General features: G+C 47.6%; 1 protein-coding gene across 2 annotated transcripts in view; it reads right to left on the reverse strand.

Moving 5' to 3' along the window:
• xrcc6 (X-ray repair complementing defective repair in Chinese hamster cells 6) overlaps window positions 1-16,727 on the reverse strand; it is a 78,462-nt gene that overhangs the window by 20,355 nt on the left and 41,380 nt on the right. For both annotated transcript variants that reach the window (XM_072491968.1, XM_072491967.1), the window contains one exon: window positions 2,610-2,771. In XM_072491968.1, the coding sequence (XP_072348069.1) occupies window positions 2,610-2,771 (162 nt within the window). The remainder of the gene's footprint in view (window positions 1-2,609; window positions 2,772-16,727) is intronic.

The following is a 16,727-nucleotide window of genomic DNA, read 5'->3' on the forward strand; positions in this document are numbered from 1 at the left end:
CCGGAGGAGGTGGTGGAAGCAGGGACGATAGTGACATTTAAGGGGCATCTTGACAAATATATGAATAGGATGGGAATAGAGGGATACGGACCCAAGAAGTGTAGAAGATTGTAGTTTAGTCGGGCAGTATGGTCGGCACGGGCTTGGAGGGCCGAAGGGCCTGTTCCTGTGCTGTACTTTTCTTTGTTCTTGTTCTTTGTTCATCTGATGGTCCTGTCTGATGCAACACCTTCCAATGTGTCAACCTGGAATTGAGCAAATTCCACTTTTGAATCACCGGGTACATCTTCCATGACATGGAATCGTTTTGCAAAGTAACAAACTAATGTAAAGTTTCCCTCCATCCTCCCTCTTGGATTTCCCACTCTTGCTTTTGGCTTCAATTTGGCCTGAGGGGAGATTCGGTGGGGACATGGTCACACACTGCAACATCGCACTTTCGGACTGATGAGTAGAAGTTACTCTTATCGTGTGAGGTGGTTCCAGTCTTGAGAAACTGTCTGGCTTGTCCAACAATGATGAGGTCTTCATTGTACTTCAGATTGCAGTTGTCCTTGTGCAGGCAGCTCGCTGGCAATTGTAGCAGGTTTCACAAAGCCAAGCAGCAGGTCCTGAGGAAAGTCAAACAACTTCTGATGTCGATTCTGTCTCTTGGCAGCGACTTCTCTGAGCTCCAGATTGAGCTTGTTGAACACAGGAAGTGCAAATTGAAGAAAGACACAATACAGCTTGTTTCTGTCACTAAACTTTGCATCGAACCCGGCAGCTTTACCTTGAGATGGCTGCCGTGTTGTATTAGTAACAGAGGTGCTAGCTGTGGGAGACTCCTTCTTGCTTCCAGCACTTCAATTGCTGCTTTTTCCATCTCCTTTACTATTGTCAGTCTTGCCAACATGCACAAGAACAGCAGTTTTCTGAACAGATCCTGCACTGGTCTTTTTGGGTCTGGCTGTTGCAGGGGTCTGTTTCCTGACAGCAGCTGAAACTCGCTGCTTTCACAACATCAATTTTAGTTTTAGTTCCTGCAAACAATGTTCTTGTTGTAGATGATGTGCTACATGTAACACTACCGCGTGTGTATCTGTGTGTGTGTGTGTGTGTGAGTGAGTGTGTGCGTGTGCGTGTGTGTGTGTGTGCGTGTGTGTGTGAGTGTGTGTGTGTGTGAGTGTGTATCTGTGTGTGAGTGTGTGTGTGTGAGTGTGTGTGTGTGTGTGTGTGTGTGTGAGTGTGCGTGTGTGTGAGTGTGAGTGTGTATCTGTGTGTGAGTGTGCGTGTGTGTGAGTGTGAGTGTGTATCTGTGTGTGAGTGTGTGTGCGTGTGTGTGAGTGTGTGCGTGTGCGTGTGAGTGTGTGTGTGTGGGGGGGGGGGTTGAGCAATCTCCTTGGTCTCTGCCGCTGGGGGTTTGGTCGATGTCTTTTCAGAAATGTCAAACGTCATTCGCTTAGCGTCTCTCAAGCCCTCTTCATTCTTTCTTTCTCCTTCCTCAAATTCGGCTTCTTAGGAGAAGTACTCTTGTAACGCTGACCATTGATCCAGAAATCTGCCTGGTGCTCTTTCCAAGGACAACCATCTCATGCAGACATGTTTGAGTATTCTGTGATTTTCTAGATTGTTCAATGTTTATATTTCCTTGAACTCTTAGTGGCGCTTGTTGGACTTCTCAAGGTGGTAATAGACTTGTACAAGCAGGTCCACCGGACAGAATGACAGCTGACTTGTCCCTCTCTCTGCAGCCAAGTGAAGAAGGTCGCACAGACATCCAAGAATGAAAATAATCTGGGTTTTCTTTCTTCACAAAGGAAGCAACACAATTGTGGAGCCCTCAATCGCTGCTGCATTGTCGGCAGAAAAGCACATCCGGTTTTTCCAAGGAATGGTGCTTTCCTTCAGAACATTGTCCAGAATTTAGAAAATGTTTCTGCTGCTCGATCTCTCTTTTGTTGTTGTTATTTCGAGCAGAACACTGATCACCCTGTTGACATCTGTGTCAAAGAACCGGACAGTGATAGGGAAGAGTAGTTCCTCCGCAGCACAATCAGAAGTCCCATTGATCGAGATAGAGGAGGGATTTCCCTGATTTTCCCAAGGATGTCACTTTTCCTCTCTTGACCTTGATGTGTATCATGGTGTGCGCAGTGGTGCGTGCGGTGGTGCGTGCGGTGCTGTGCGCGGTGGTGTGCGCGATGGTGTGTGTGGTGTGCACGGCGGTGTGCGCGGTGGTGTGGACGGTGGTGTGCGCGGTGGTGTGGACGGTGGTGTGTGCGTTCTCCCCGTGTGTGCGTGGGTTTCCTCCGGGTGCTCCGGTTTCCTCCCACAGTCCAAAGATGTGCGGGGTCGGTGGATTGGCCATGATAAATTCCCAATTCATGTCCAAAAGTTGCAGGTGAGTGGGGTTACGGGATAGGGCTGGGGAGTAGGCCTTGGTAGGGTGGCTCTTTTGAGGGGAGTGTCAGTGCAGACTCGATGGGCTGAATGGCCTCCTTTTCCACTGTACGAACTCTTCGATTCCATTCTATGAAAAAGGGGATGAGATTGGGTGAAGAAAATTGTAAATAAAACGTACTCACCCAATCAGTGGGCTATCTGAGGACGGCGACTGTGTCACTGACCTGAAGGGAAGGTTTGTACTTTCTGATCATCCAGCTCCTCCTCTTGTGGGGCCATCGCCACGAATCGGGGTGGGGTGTTCCTCCGGGGAGTGTATCGGCAAACAGCAAACACGTCCTTCTCCAGGCACTTGGTGAGCAGTGCGCTGAATAAAGCGGTGCTTCCTGTTGGGAATGTGATAATAAACACAGCTCAAAACAACAAACAGCTTCGAGCAGGGCCCAGGGGTGGCCCCAAGGCTGTCGGAAAGGACGGGCAGAGGGACAGAACATAGAACGATACAGCGCAGTACAGGCCCTTCGGCCCACGATGTTGCACCGAAACAAAAGCCATCTAACCTACACTATGCCATTATCATCCATTACTCACTGAGAACTCACTGAGCTGCTTGGCAAGCGGGGAAGATAAAATCAAATTATTTAATCTCTAACCAGAGTGTGTGTGCATCTAACCTGACACCTTGACTCAAAGTGTGACAAAGTGTGGAGTTGAACCCTGATAAGTGCGAGGTGATTCATTTTGGTAGAAAAAATTTGAGTGCGGATTACAGGGTCAACGGCAGGGTTCTGAGGAATGTGGAGGAACAGAGAGATCTTGGGGTTCATGTCCACAGATCTCTGAAGGTTGCCACTCAAGTGGATAGAGCTGTGAAGAAGGCTTATAGTGTGTTAGCATTTATTAACGGGGCTTGAGTTTAAGAGCCATGAGGTTATGCTGCAACTATACATGACCCTGGTGAGACCACAAAAGAACAAAGAACAAAGAAATGTACAGCACAGGAACAGGCCCTTCGGCCCTCCAAGCCCGTGCCGACCATGCTGCCCGACTAAACTACAATCTTCTACACTTCCTGGGTCCGTATCCTTCTATTCCCATCCTATTCATATATTTGTCAAGATGCCCCTTAAATGTCCCTATCGTCCCTGCTTCCACTACCTCCTCCGGTAGCGAGTTCCAGGCACCCACTACCCTCTGTGTAAAAAACTTGCCTCGTACATCTACTCTAAACCTTGCCCCTCTCACCTTAAACCTATGCCCCCTAGTAATTGACCCCTCTACCCTGGGGAAAGCCTCTGACTATCCAATTTGGAGTGTTGTTGCAGTTCTGGTCACCTCATTATAGGAAGAATGTGGAAGCATTGGAAAGGGTGCAAAGGAGATTTACCAGGATGCTGCCTGGTTTGCAGGATAGGTCTTATGAGGAAAGGTTGAGGGAGCTAGGGCTTTTCTCTTTGTAGCGGAGGAGGATGAGAGGCGACTTAATAGAGGCTTATAAGATAATGAGGGGATAGATAGAGTGGCCGTTCAGAGACTATTTCCTCGGGTGGATGTAGCTGTTACAAGGGGGCATAACTATAAGATTCAGGGTGGGAGATATAGGAGGGATGTCCGATGTAGGTTCTTTACTCAGAGAGTGGTTAGGGTGTGGAATGGACTGCCTGCTGTGATAGTGGAGTCGGACACTTTAGGAACTTCCAAGCGGTTATTGGATAGGCACATGGAGCACACCAGAATGACAGGGAGTGGGATAACTTGATCTTGGTTTCGGACAAAGCTCGGCACAACATCGAGGGCCGAAGGGCCTGTTCTGTGCTGTACTGTTCTATGTTTTATACCTTTGGAGTGACCTCTCAGCCAGAGTAGCGGAGAGGAAACATTAGCCCCATTCAACTTGTAACTGGATGCTGCAATGGGAGGGAGCTGACCAGGTACAAGGAGCTCAAAACCACCTTTTCATCATAATTCTGCTGGATCATCAAACAATCAGTGACAAAGCTCCCTCGTCTGGGGGTATTCTATTCTGGGTATTCACGGTTAGGGGTATTCTATTCTGGGTATTCACGGTAAGGGGTATTCTATTCTGGGTATTCACGGTTAGCGGTATTCTATTCTGGGTATTCACGGTTAGGGGTATTATATTCTGGGTAATCACGGTTAGGGGTATTCTATTCTGGGTATTCACGGTTAGCGGTATTCTATTCTGGGTATTCACGGTTAGGGGTATTATATTCTGGGTATTCACGGTTAGGTGTATTCTATTCTGGGTATTCACGGTTAGGGGTATTCTATTCTGGGTATTCACGGTTAGGGGTATTCTATTCTGGGTATTCTCGGTTAGGGGTATTCTATTCTGGGTATTCACGGTTAGGGGTATTCTATTCTGGGTATTCTCGGTTAGGGGTATTCTATTCTGGGTATTCTCGGTTAGGGGTATTCTATTCTGGGTATTCACGGTTAGGGGTATTCTATTCAGGGTATTCTCGGTTAGGGGTATTCTATTCTGGGTATTCACGGTTAGGGGTATTCTATTCAGGGTATTCTCGGTTAGGGATATTCTATTCTGGGTATTCACGGTTGGGGTATTCTATTCTGGGTAATCACGGTTAGGGGTATTCTATTCTGGGTATTCTCGGTTAGGGGTATTCTATTCTGGGTATTCTCGGTTAGGGGTATTCCATTCTGGGTATTCAATTCAGGGTATTCTCGGTTAGGGGTATTCTATTCTGGGTATTCACGGTTAGGGGTATTCTATTCTGGGTATTCACGGTTAGGTGTATTCTATTCTGAATATTCACGGTTAGGGGTATTCTATTCTGGGTATTCTCGGTTAGGGGTATTCTATTCTGGGTATTCACGGTTAGGGGTATTCTATTCTGGGTATTCACAGTTAGGGGTATTCTATTCTGGATATTCACGGTTAGGGGTATTTTATTCTGGGTATTCTCGGTTAGGGGTATTCTATTCTGGGTATTCACGGTTAGGGGTATTCTATTCTGGGTATTCTCAGTTAGGGGTATTCTATTCTGGGTATTCACGGTTAGGGGTATTCTATTCTGGTTATTCTCGGTTAGGGGTATTCTATTCTGGGTATTCTCGGTTAGGGGTATTTTATTCTGGGTAATCACGGTTAGGTGTATTCTATTCTGGGTAATCACGGTTAGGGGTATTCTATTCCGGGTATTCACGGTTAGGGGTATTCTATTCCGGGTATTCACGGTTAGGGGTATTCTATTCTGGGTATTCACGGTTAGGGGTATTCTATTCTGGGTAATCACGGTTAGGGGTATTCTATTCCGGGTATTCACGGTTAGGGGTATTCTATTCCGGGTATTCACGGTTAGGGGTATTCTATTCTGGGTAATCACGGTTAGGGGTATTCTATTCTGGGTAATCACGGTTAGGGGTATTCTATTCTGGGTATTCACGGTTAGGGGTATTCTATTCTGGGTATTCACGGTTAGGGGTATTCTATTCTGGGTATTCACGGTTAGGTGTATTCTATTCTGGGTATTCACGGTTAGGGGTATTCTATTCTGGGTATTCACGGTTAGGGGTATTCTATTCCGGGTATTCACGGTTAGGGGTATTCTATTCTGGGTAATCACGGTTAGGGGTATTCTATTCTGGGTATTCACGGTTAGGGGTATTCTATTCTGGGTAATCACGGTTAGGGGTATTCTATTCTGGGTATTCACGGTTAGGTGTATTCTATTCTGGGTAATCACGGTTAGGGGAATTCTATTCTGGGTATTCACGGTTAGGGGATTTCTATTCTGGGTATTCACGGTTAGGTGTATTCTGTTCTGGGTATTCTCGGTTAGGGGTATTCTATTCTGGGTATTCACGGTTAGGGGTATTCTATTCTGGGTATTCTCGGTTAGGGGTATTTTATTCTGGGTATTCACGGTTAGGTGTATTCTATTCTGGGTATTCTCGGTTAGGGGTATTTTATTCTGGGTATTCACGGTTAGGGGTATTCTATTCTGGGTATTCACGGTTAGGGGTATTTTATTCTGGGTATTCACGGTTAGGGGTATTCTATTCTGGGTATTCTCAGTTGGGGTATTCTATTCTGGGTATTCTCGGTTAGGGGTATTTTATTCTGGGTATTCAGGGTTAGGGGTATTCTATTCTGGGTATTCACGGTTAGGGGTATTCTATTCTGGGTATTCACGGTTAGGTGTATTCTATTCTGGGTATTCACGGTTAGGGGTATTCTATTCTGGGTATTCTCGGTTAGGGGTATTCTATTCTGGGTATTCTCGGTTAGGGGTATTCTATTCTGGGTATTCACGGTTAGGGGTATTCTATTCAGGGTATTCTCGGTTAGGGGTATTCTATTCTGGGTAATCACGGTTAGGTGTATTCTATTCAGGGTATTCACGGTTAGGGGTATTCTATTCAGGGTATTCTCGGTTAGGGGTATTCTATTCTGGGTATTCACGGTTAGGGGTATTCTATTCTGGGTAATCACGGTTAGGGGTATTCTATTCTGGGTATTCTCAGTTAGGGGTATTCCATTCTGGGTATTCACAGTTAGGGGTATTCTATTCAGGGTATTCTCGGTTAGGGGTATCTTATTCTGGGTAATCACGGTTAGGTGTATTCTATTCTGGGTAATCACGGTTAGGGGTATTCTATTCCGGGTATTCACGGTTAGGGGTATTCTATTCCGGGTATTCACGGTTAGGGGTATTCTATTCTGGGTAATCACGGTTAGGGGTATTCTATTCTGGGTATTCACGGTTAGGGGTATTCTATTCTGGGTATTCACGGTTAGGGGTATTCTATTCTGGTATTCACGATTAGGTGTATTCTATTCTGGGTATTCACGGTTAGGGGTATTCTATTCTGGGTATTCACGGTTAGGGGTATTCTATTCCGGGTATTCACGGTTAGGGGTATTCTATTCTGGGTAATCACGGTTAGGGGTATTCTATTCTGGGTATTCACGGTTAGGGGTATTCTATTCCGGGTAATCACGGTTAGGGGTATTCTATTCTGGGTATTCACGGTTAGGTGTATTCTATTCTGGGTAATCACGGTTAGGGGAATTCTATTCTGGGTATTCACGGTTAGGGGATTTCTATTCTGGGTATTCACGGTTAGGTGTATTCTGTTCTGGGTATTCTCGGTTAGGGGTATTCTATTCTGGGTATTCACGGTTAGGGGTATTCTATTCTGGGTATTCTCGGTTAGGTGTATTCTGTTCTGGGTATTCACGGTTAGGTGTATTCTATTCTGGGTATTCACGGTTAGGGGTATTCTATTCTGGGTATTCTCGGTTAGGGGTATTTTATTCTGGGTATTCACGGTTAGGTGTATTCTATTCTGGGTATTCTCGGTTCGGGGTATTTTATTCTGGGTATTCACGGTTAGGGGTATTCTATTCCGGGTATTCACGGTTAGGGGTATTCTATTCCGGGTATTCACGGTTAGGGGTATTCTATTCTGGGTAATCAAGGTTAGGGGTATTCTATTCTGGGTATTCACGGTTAGGGGTATTCTATTCTGGGTATTCACGGTTAGGGGTATTCTATTCTGGGTATTCACGGTTAGGTGTATTCTATTCTGGGTATTCACGGTTAGGGGTATTCTATTCTGGGTATTCACGGTTAGGGGTATTCTATTCTGGGTATTCACGGTTAGGGGTATTCTATTCTGGGTCATCACGGTTAGGGGTATTCTATTCTGGGTATTCACGGTTAGGGGTATTCTATTCCGGGTATTCACGGTTAGGGGTATTCTATTCTGGGTAATCACGGTTAGGGGTATTCTATTCTGGGTATTCACGGTTAGGGGTATTATATTCTGGGTAATCACGGTTAGGGGTATTCTATTCTGGGTATTCACGGTTAGGTGTATTCTATTCTGGGTAATCACGGTTAGGGGAATTCTATTCTGGGTATTCACGGTTAGGGGATTTCTATTCTGGGTATTCACGGTTAGGTGTATTCTGTTCTGGGTATTCTCGGTTAGGGGTATTCTATTCTGGGTATTCACGGTTAGGGGTATTCTATTCTGGGTATTCTCGGTTAGGGGTATTCTATTCTGGGTATTCACGGTTAGGGGTATTCTATTCTGGGTATTCTCGGTTAGGGGTATTCTATTCTGGGTATTCTCGGTTAGGGGTATTCTATTCTGGGTATTCACGGTTAGGGGTATTCTATTCAGGGTATTCTCGGTTAGGGGTATTCTATTCTGGGTATTCACGGTTAGGGGTATTCTATTCAGGGTATTCTCGGTTAGGGGTATTCTATTCTGGGTATTCACGGTTGGGGTATTCTATTCTGGGTAATCACGGTTAGGGGTATTCAATTCAGGGTATTCTCGGTTAGGGGTATTCCATTCTGGGTATTCAATTCAGGGTATTCTCGGTTAGGGGTATTCTATTCTGGGTATTCACGGTTAGGGGTATTCTATTCTGGGTATTCACGGTTAGGTGTATTCTATTCTGAATATTCACGGTTAGGGGTATTCTATTCTGGGTATTCTCGGTTCGGGGTATTCTATTCTGGGTATTCACGGTTAGGGGTATTCTATTCTGGGTATTCACAGTTAGGGGTATTCTATTCTGGGTATTCACGGTTAGGGGTATTTTATTCTGGGTATTCTCGGTTAGGGGTATTCTATTCTGGGTATTCACGGTTAGGGGTATTCTATTCTGGGTATTCTCGGTTAGGGGTATTCTATTCTGGGTATTCACGGTTAGGGGTATTCTATTCTGGGTATTCTCGGTTAGGGGTATTCTATTCTGGGTATTCTCGGTTAGGGGTATTTTATTCTTGGTAATCACTGTTAGGTGTATTCTATTCTGGGTAATCACGGTTAGGGGTATTCTATTCCGGGTATTCACGGTTAGGGGTATTCTATTCCGGGTATTCACGGTTAGGGGTATTCTATTCTGGGTAATCACGGTTAGGGGTATTCTATTCTGGGTATTCACGGTTAGGGGTATTCTATTCTGGGTATTCACGGTTAGGGGTATTCTATTCTGGGTATTCACGGTTAGGTGTATTCTATTCTGGGTATTCACGGTTAGGGGTATTCTATTCTGGGTATTCACGGTTAGGGGTATTCTATTCCGGGTATTCACGGTTAGGGGTATTCTATTCTGGGTAATCACGGTTAGGGGTATTCTATTCTGGGTATTCACGGTTAGGGGTATTCTATTCTGGGTAATCACGGTTAGGGGTATTCTATTCTGGGTATTCACGGTTAGGTGTATTCTATTCTGGGTAATCACGGTTAGGGGAATTCTATTCTGGGTATTCACGGTTAGGGGATTTCTATTCTGGGTATTCACGGTTAGGTGTATTCTGTTCTGGGTATTCTCGGTTAGGGGTATTCTATTCTGGGTATTCACGGTTAGGGGTATTCTATTCTGGGTATTCTCGGTTAGGGGTATTTTATTCTGGGTATTCACGGTTAGGTGTATTCTATTCTGGGTATTCTCGGTTAGGGGTATTTTATTCTGGGTATTCACGGTTAGGGGTATTCTATTCTGGGTATTCACGGTTAGGGGTATTTTATTCTGGGTATTCACGGTTAGGGGTATTCTATTCTGTGTATTCTCAGTTGGGGTATTCTATTCTGGGTATTCTCGGTTAGGGGTATTTTATTCTGGGTATTCAGGGTTAGGGGTATTCTATTCTGGGTATTCACGGTTAGGGGTATTCTATTCTGGGTATTCACGGTTAGGTGTATTCTATTCTGGGTATTCACGGTTAGGGGTATTCTATTCTGGGTATTCTCGGTTAGGGGTATTCTATTCTGGGTATTCTCGGTTAGGGGTATTCTATTCTGGGTATTCACGGTTAGGGGTATTCTATTCAGGGTATTCTCGGTTAGGGGTATTCTATTCTGGGTAATCACGGTTAGGTGTATTCTATTCAGGGTATTCACGGTTAGGGGTATTCTATTCAGGGTATTCTCGGTTAGGGGTATTCTATTCTGGGTATTCACGGTTAGGGGTATTCTATTCTGGGTAATCACGGTTAGGGGTATTCTATTCTGGGTATTCTCGGTTAGGGGTATTCCATTCTGGGTATTCACAGTTAGGGGTATTCTATTCAGGGTATTCTCGGTTAGGGGCATTTTATTCTGGGTAATCACGGTTAGGTGTATTCTATTCTGGGTAATCACGGTTAGGGGTATTCTATTCCGGGTATTCACGGTTAGGGGTATTCTATTCCGGGTATTCACGGTTAGGGGTATTCTATTCTGGGTAATCACGGTTAGGGGTATTCTATTCTGGGTATTCACGGTTAGGGGTATTCTATTCTGGGTATTCACGGTTAGGGGTATTCTATTCTGGGTATTCACGGTTAGGTGTATTCTATTCTGGGTATTCACGGTTAGGGGTATTCTATTCTGGGTATTCACGGTTAGGGGTATTCTATTCCGGGTATTCACGGTTAGGGGTATTCTATTCTGGGTAATCACGGTTAGGGGTATTCTATTCTGGGTATTCACGGTTAGGGGTATTCTATTCCGGGTAATCACGGTTAGGGGTATTCTATTCTGGGTATTCACGGTTAGGTGTATTCCATTCTGGATAATCACGGTTAGGGGAATTCTATTCTGGGTATTCACGGTTAGGGGATTTCTATTCTGGGTATTCACGGTTAGGTGTATTCTGTTCTGGGTATTCTCGGTTAGGGGTATTCTATTCTGGGTATTCACGGTTAGGGGTATTCTATTCTGGGTATTCTCGGTTAGGTGTATTCTGTTCTGGGTATTCACGGTTAGGGGTATTCTATTCCGGGTATTCACGGTTAGGGGTATTCTATTCCGGGTATTCACGGTTAGGGGTATTCTATTCTGGGTAATCAAGGTTAGGGGTATTCTATTCTGGGTATTCACGGTTAGGGGTATTCTATTCTGGGTATTCACGGTTAGGGGTATTCTATTCTGGGTATTCACGGTTAGGTGTATTCTATTCTGGGTATTCACGGTTAGGGGTATTCTATTCTGGGTATTCACGGTTAGGGGTATTCTATTCCGAGTATTCACGGTTAGGGGTATTCTATTCTGGGTAATCACGGTTAGGGGTATTCTATTCTGGGTATTCACGGTTAGGGGTATTCTATTCCGGGTATTCACGGTTAGGGGTATTCTATTCTGGGTAATCACGGTTAGGGGTATTCTATTCTGGGTATTCACGGTTAGGGGTATTCTATTCTGGGTAATCACGGTTAGGGGTATTCTATTCTGGGTATTCACGGTTAGGTGTATTCTATTCTGGGTAATCACGGTTAGGGGAATTCTATTCTGGGTATTCACGGTTAGGGGATTTCTATTCTGGGTATTCACGGTTAGGTGTATTCTGTTCTGGGTATTCTCGGTTAGGGGTATTCTATTCTGGGTATTCTCGGTTAGGGGTATTCTATTCTGGGTATTCACGGTTAGGGGTATTCTATTCTGGGTATTCACGGTTAGGGGTATTTTATTCTGGGTATTCACGGTTAGGGGTATTCTATTCTGGGTATTCTCAGTTGGGGTATTCTATTCTGGGTATTCTCGGTTAGGGGTATTTTATTCTGGGTATTCAGGGTTAGGGGTATTCTATTCCGGGTAATCACGGTTAGGTGTATTCTATTCTGGGTATTCACGGTTAGGTGTATTCTATTCTGGGTATTCACGGTTAGGGGTATTCTATTCTGGGTATTCTCGGTTAGGGGTTGTAGCTACCTGGGTTGGCTAAGTCCCGATTCAAAATGGAGAACAGCAAAGGCTGAAGGGAAATTCAGCCAACACAGGCAGAAACCAGCAGGTGCAGGTTTACTGTGTATTAAACTCTGCAAAAGCCCAGACAGCATCGATACCAGCGACCATCAGCATAATAATGTAGCAACCATCTACATACTAAAAAGCAATCCCCGGGAACAATAGCAACATTTGGGACACACAAAGCTAAGTCAGGCTCCCCGGCGCCAGCAGGAGCCAACACAAAAGAGGTTAACGGACACCTCAAGACCGCCCATCGATCAGGGAACCGCTCCAGTATTGGCGAAATCGAACCAAGCGATTGGAACGAAGTCCAATCACCTAGAACCAGGTACAGGGTCTGCCCCGAAAGGAGGGAAGCCCCTGGGGACTATAAAGTTAAGCCCCGAGTTCAAATCGACCCTTCTTCTTGACCGGGTCACGCAGCAACGCGAACCATCCCTTGACCGTGACCGGTTCAACGGCCGCCGGTATTCCGTAAGTCTTAAGTCAACGCTCGCTACGAGATAGGAGCTCCGAGCTACCAATCCGTACCAACTTCGAATCCCACAGACTCAGAACCCGAACGAAAGGCCATTTGTTCCCCTGACCTGGTGGGCCAGTCCGAAGCTAAGTATAGGCCTGTTAGTTGTAGAAGTAGCTTAGACGTAGAATTTGTGCATGAGTAGCGATTACTGTGTATAATAAATGTGCTTTGATTTGAATCTTACTAATTGGTGTATTGAGTTATTGATCATTACTTGAACTTGAACCTCGTGGTGTTATCATAAAGATACCTGGCGACTCGAGACCAAAGGTTATAAACCAGAGCCAATTGAACCAACCTTTGGAGCAAAATTAGATCAGGAAGATGGCCCTGATTGGGAAGAATTAAACGAGACAGCGCAGAGATATGTTCAGGGACCATGTGCGCAGGGAAAGCCACAGAAGAGGAAAGCGCCCCAACCCCCCACAGAGAAGATAGTTCAGGCTCCAATGAACCCAGTCACCACCCACCGCACAGCCACATCGGACGACACGGAATTTTTGTACACCACCCCCTTAACAGTGACCCAATTACGTGCGATTGCGTGCGAGAAAATCAAACCGTTCCTCCCCACCTCAGACCCCCACCACTTCTTTGCCAGAGTAAAGCAGCAGGCTACCATGTACGGCCTGGATGAGCGAGAGCAAGTAAAGCTCACAGTTTTGAGTTTAGACCCTTCGGTCGTAGCAGCCCTTCCCGACCCACAGAATGTAGGAGGAGGCACCCTTGCAGAAATGCAGACCGCGATCCTGGATGCGATCGGGTATAACCGTGGTGAGCCCGTAGATGGCCTCAATAAATGTAGGCAAAAGAAAACCGAGCACCCCACAGCGTTTGCTGGACACCTGTGGATCCATTTTGTGGCAGTTTTCGGAGACTTAGACCGTGCCCATTTGTCCCCAGACAACATGGCCAAATGGACCCGCACCCTTATCTCCCATGCCACAGAAACAGGACAAAAAGCTTGTGCGAATTATGATCCCTCAGAGGAGGCTCATAACGAGAAATGGGTCGTAAAAAGATTGTCCCACACCTGGGAGCAGTCTGTACAAAGCAAACCCGCAGTTAAAAATCCCGAGGAACAGCAGGCAGAAGCAGACGTACAAGCAGTAAAATCACACCAGAACCCCACATGGGTAAATGAAGGAAAGAACAGCCCCCCACCCAAGTCACAGGAGTGTTACAACTGTGGACAGTTGGGACACTTCGCAAGAGAGTGCAATGCCCCACAAAAGCCACAGAGAGCCCAGCAGACGGGCACTCTAAGTAAGAATAAGACAGAGCCCATTCATAGTGTTAGCACCCGTTCGGATCAGACGGACTTGACTGGAACGGACTGACGGTGTACGGGCTCCCCCAGTTGGGTCTGCGACACCCTTTGGGATAGGTCCGGACGGCCGGTAGTTGCAGCAAAAATTTGGGGACACAGGAGGGTCCCGCATCACAATAAATTCCTCCACCCTGTTTCAAAAGGACACGTGGCCCACTACAGCCACCATCACCCTCAGCGGCTTCACAGGCCACTCACAGCAGGGACACATTTTGGGCATAGACTTTATGAATTCCCACAACCTATCATTTGATCCAGTCAACCAGTGTGTCTGGAAAATGGCAAAATCCGCAAGACCCCCGCAACGCTCAACATAGGAGAGTACGCCAACAAAATTAGCGCAGTGGGCGAATTTTGGTTTAACCCGACCACGCTTAGTACAGACATGCGGGTTAGGGCAGTTCTGCAAAAGAACAGGACAGCATTCGCGACCCACAAGCACGACTGTGGACGGATGACTAGCTCCGTACAAATAACAGGACCTGACCCTAGACCCCAAAAGCAATATGGATTTCCCCAAGAGGCAGAGGGAGAAATCTCAGAAGTAATAGAAAGCTTATTAGAGCAGGGCGTACTCAGATCAGTAGCCTCCACTAATAATGCCCCGATTTGGCCAGTGAGAAAGCCCGATGGATCATGGCGACTGACCATCGATTACCGGGAACTCAACAAAATCACCCCCGCAGTAGCCACAAGTCCCGAGTCCATGCTCAAGCAGGGACTCAATTCCCGATACTTTACGGTTTTGGACGTCAGTAATGGATTCTGGTTCATTCCATTGGCAAAGGCGTGCCAGTACAAATTTGCCTTCACTTTCCGAGCTCAGCAGTACACGTGGACATGCCTGCCACAAGGATTCCACAACTCCCCCTCCATTTTCCACCGACAGCTGGCAAATGGTTTAGCCAAATTCTCTCGCCCTGAATGCCTGGTTCAGTACGTAGACGACCTATTACTGCAGACAGACACCAAGGAAGAACAGATCGAGCTTCCTGGAACTCCTACAAGCAATCGGACGTAAAGTTAACCCCCAAAAGGCCCAGATTTTGGAAGACAAGGTGATATATTTGGGAACAATTATCACACATGGTAAACGCGAGATCGAGCATAAAAGAATTGACTCGATCGCTAAATTGCCCCTTCCCCAGAACGTTTCAGCCCTCCGGTCATTTTTAGGACTGGTTGGCTACTGCCGAAACCACATTGATGGTTTCGCCAGCAAGGCAGCGCCCCTCTCAGACCTCCTAAAGGAGCCCCCTGGGACTGGTGGGGGGGGGGGGGGGGGTCCAGGGGGGGTTGGGAGTGTTGGGGGGGATTGGGGCATCAGGAGCGGTGGTGGGGGGCAGGGGGGGTTGGGGGGGGGGGTTCACGGTGCCCAACGATCTACTCGACCCACATGAGCCCCGGGACCCCCCCTGGAGCGATGCCATGGCACGCTGTCTCCTGAACCAGCAACAATGTCGTCTCTATCTGCATGCCCTGATGATACCCGCCTAATACTGATGCTTTATCCAACCCCCCCCCAGGACAAGACAGCTCACAACCAGCGTGAGCTCATGAGCACCGGAGGGGGTTTTCCTGTCCTGCACCCCCTAACCATTCATGAGCAGAGGTTCCTGGACCTCGCTGGGGGATCCGCCACCCGGGAGGTCGCGCCATGCCAGCTCGGAGGCGCAGAAGCAAGTGGGAGAACCCAGCATGTCCTCCCCACCCCCAACCCGTCATCGCCCCCCTCACACTCTGGCCACTGCACCCTCGATCCCATCCCCCTCGATCCCATTCCCCCTCACTCTGGCCACTGCACCCTCGATCCCCTTCCCCTCACACTCTGGCCACTGCACCCTCGATCCCATCCCCCTCGATCCCATTCCCCCTCACTCTGGCCACTGCACCCTCGATCCCATTCCCCCTCGATCCCCTTCCCCTCACACTCTGGCCACTGCACCCTCGATCCCATTCCCCCTCGATCCCATTCCCCCTCACTCTGGCCACTGCACCCTCGATCCCCTCCTCGCTCACACTGTGCACCCACCACCACCATACACCCGGCCCACCGTGTCTAACGAACCCCGAATCTTTATGTCCCCCCGGCCACCCGCCGAACGTCCAGGGACGTCTCGCCCAGGAAACAGCAGAACATCGGCAACCGCAACTGCACCCAGGGAAGCACGCCAGAGGTTGGCAGTCGGTCAGACAGGAGGGCAGACCTCTTAGTCTGGGACGCAGGACCGGGACGCTCACACCACCGGGACAGACAATAGTGAGGGGCACAGGGTGGACAGTCATGTCGAAGCCCACATCACGGCCACACACCCGCTGGATTCACCTGGAGGTCAAGACGACATGGCCCGCATGCAGCTTGCGCCGGTCCATGAGGGGGACCAGTACACACCAGACTTCCTGACGGATGATGACCTCGAGCTAGCGGCACTGCTGTCTCCCACACCGTTCACCATCACAGAGACACTCACCTCGGTTGGGCAGATAAGTGATGAGGCTCCCGGGTCCCGGTCTGGTGCGCACCCCACAGCCGAGCCGGTACAGCAGGTGGAGTTTGGAGCAGCTGAGGGGCTGGATAGTCGGAGGGCAGCCCAGGCCCAGCAACCAGCTGCCACCAAGATGGTTCCCGGGTTCCTGGATGTAATTGACCCACCCGGACAACCGATGCATGTGGACACCCAGGGACTGAATAACGGGATGAGGGCCATCTTCCAGGACCTGCACACGCAGCTGGAGGAGTCTATCCGCGTCCAG

The sequence above is a fragment of the Scyliorhinus torazame genome, chromosome 29 (genome assembly GCF_047496885.1).
Source record: "Scyliorhinus torazame isolate Kashiwa2021f chromosome 29, sScyTor2.1, whole genome shotgun sequence".
Classification (NCBI taxonomy): Eukaryota; Metazoa; Chordata; class Chondrichthyes; order Carcharhiniformes; family Scyliorhinidae; genus Scyliorhinus; species Scyliorhinus torazame.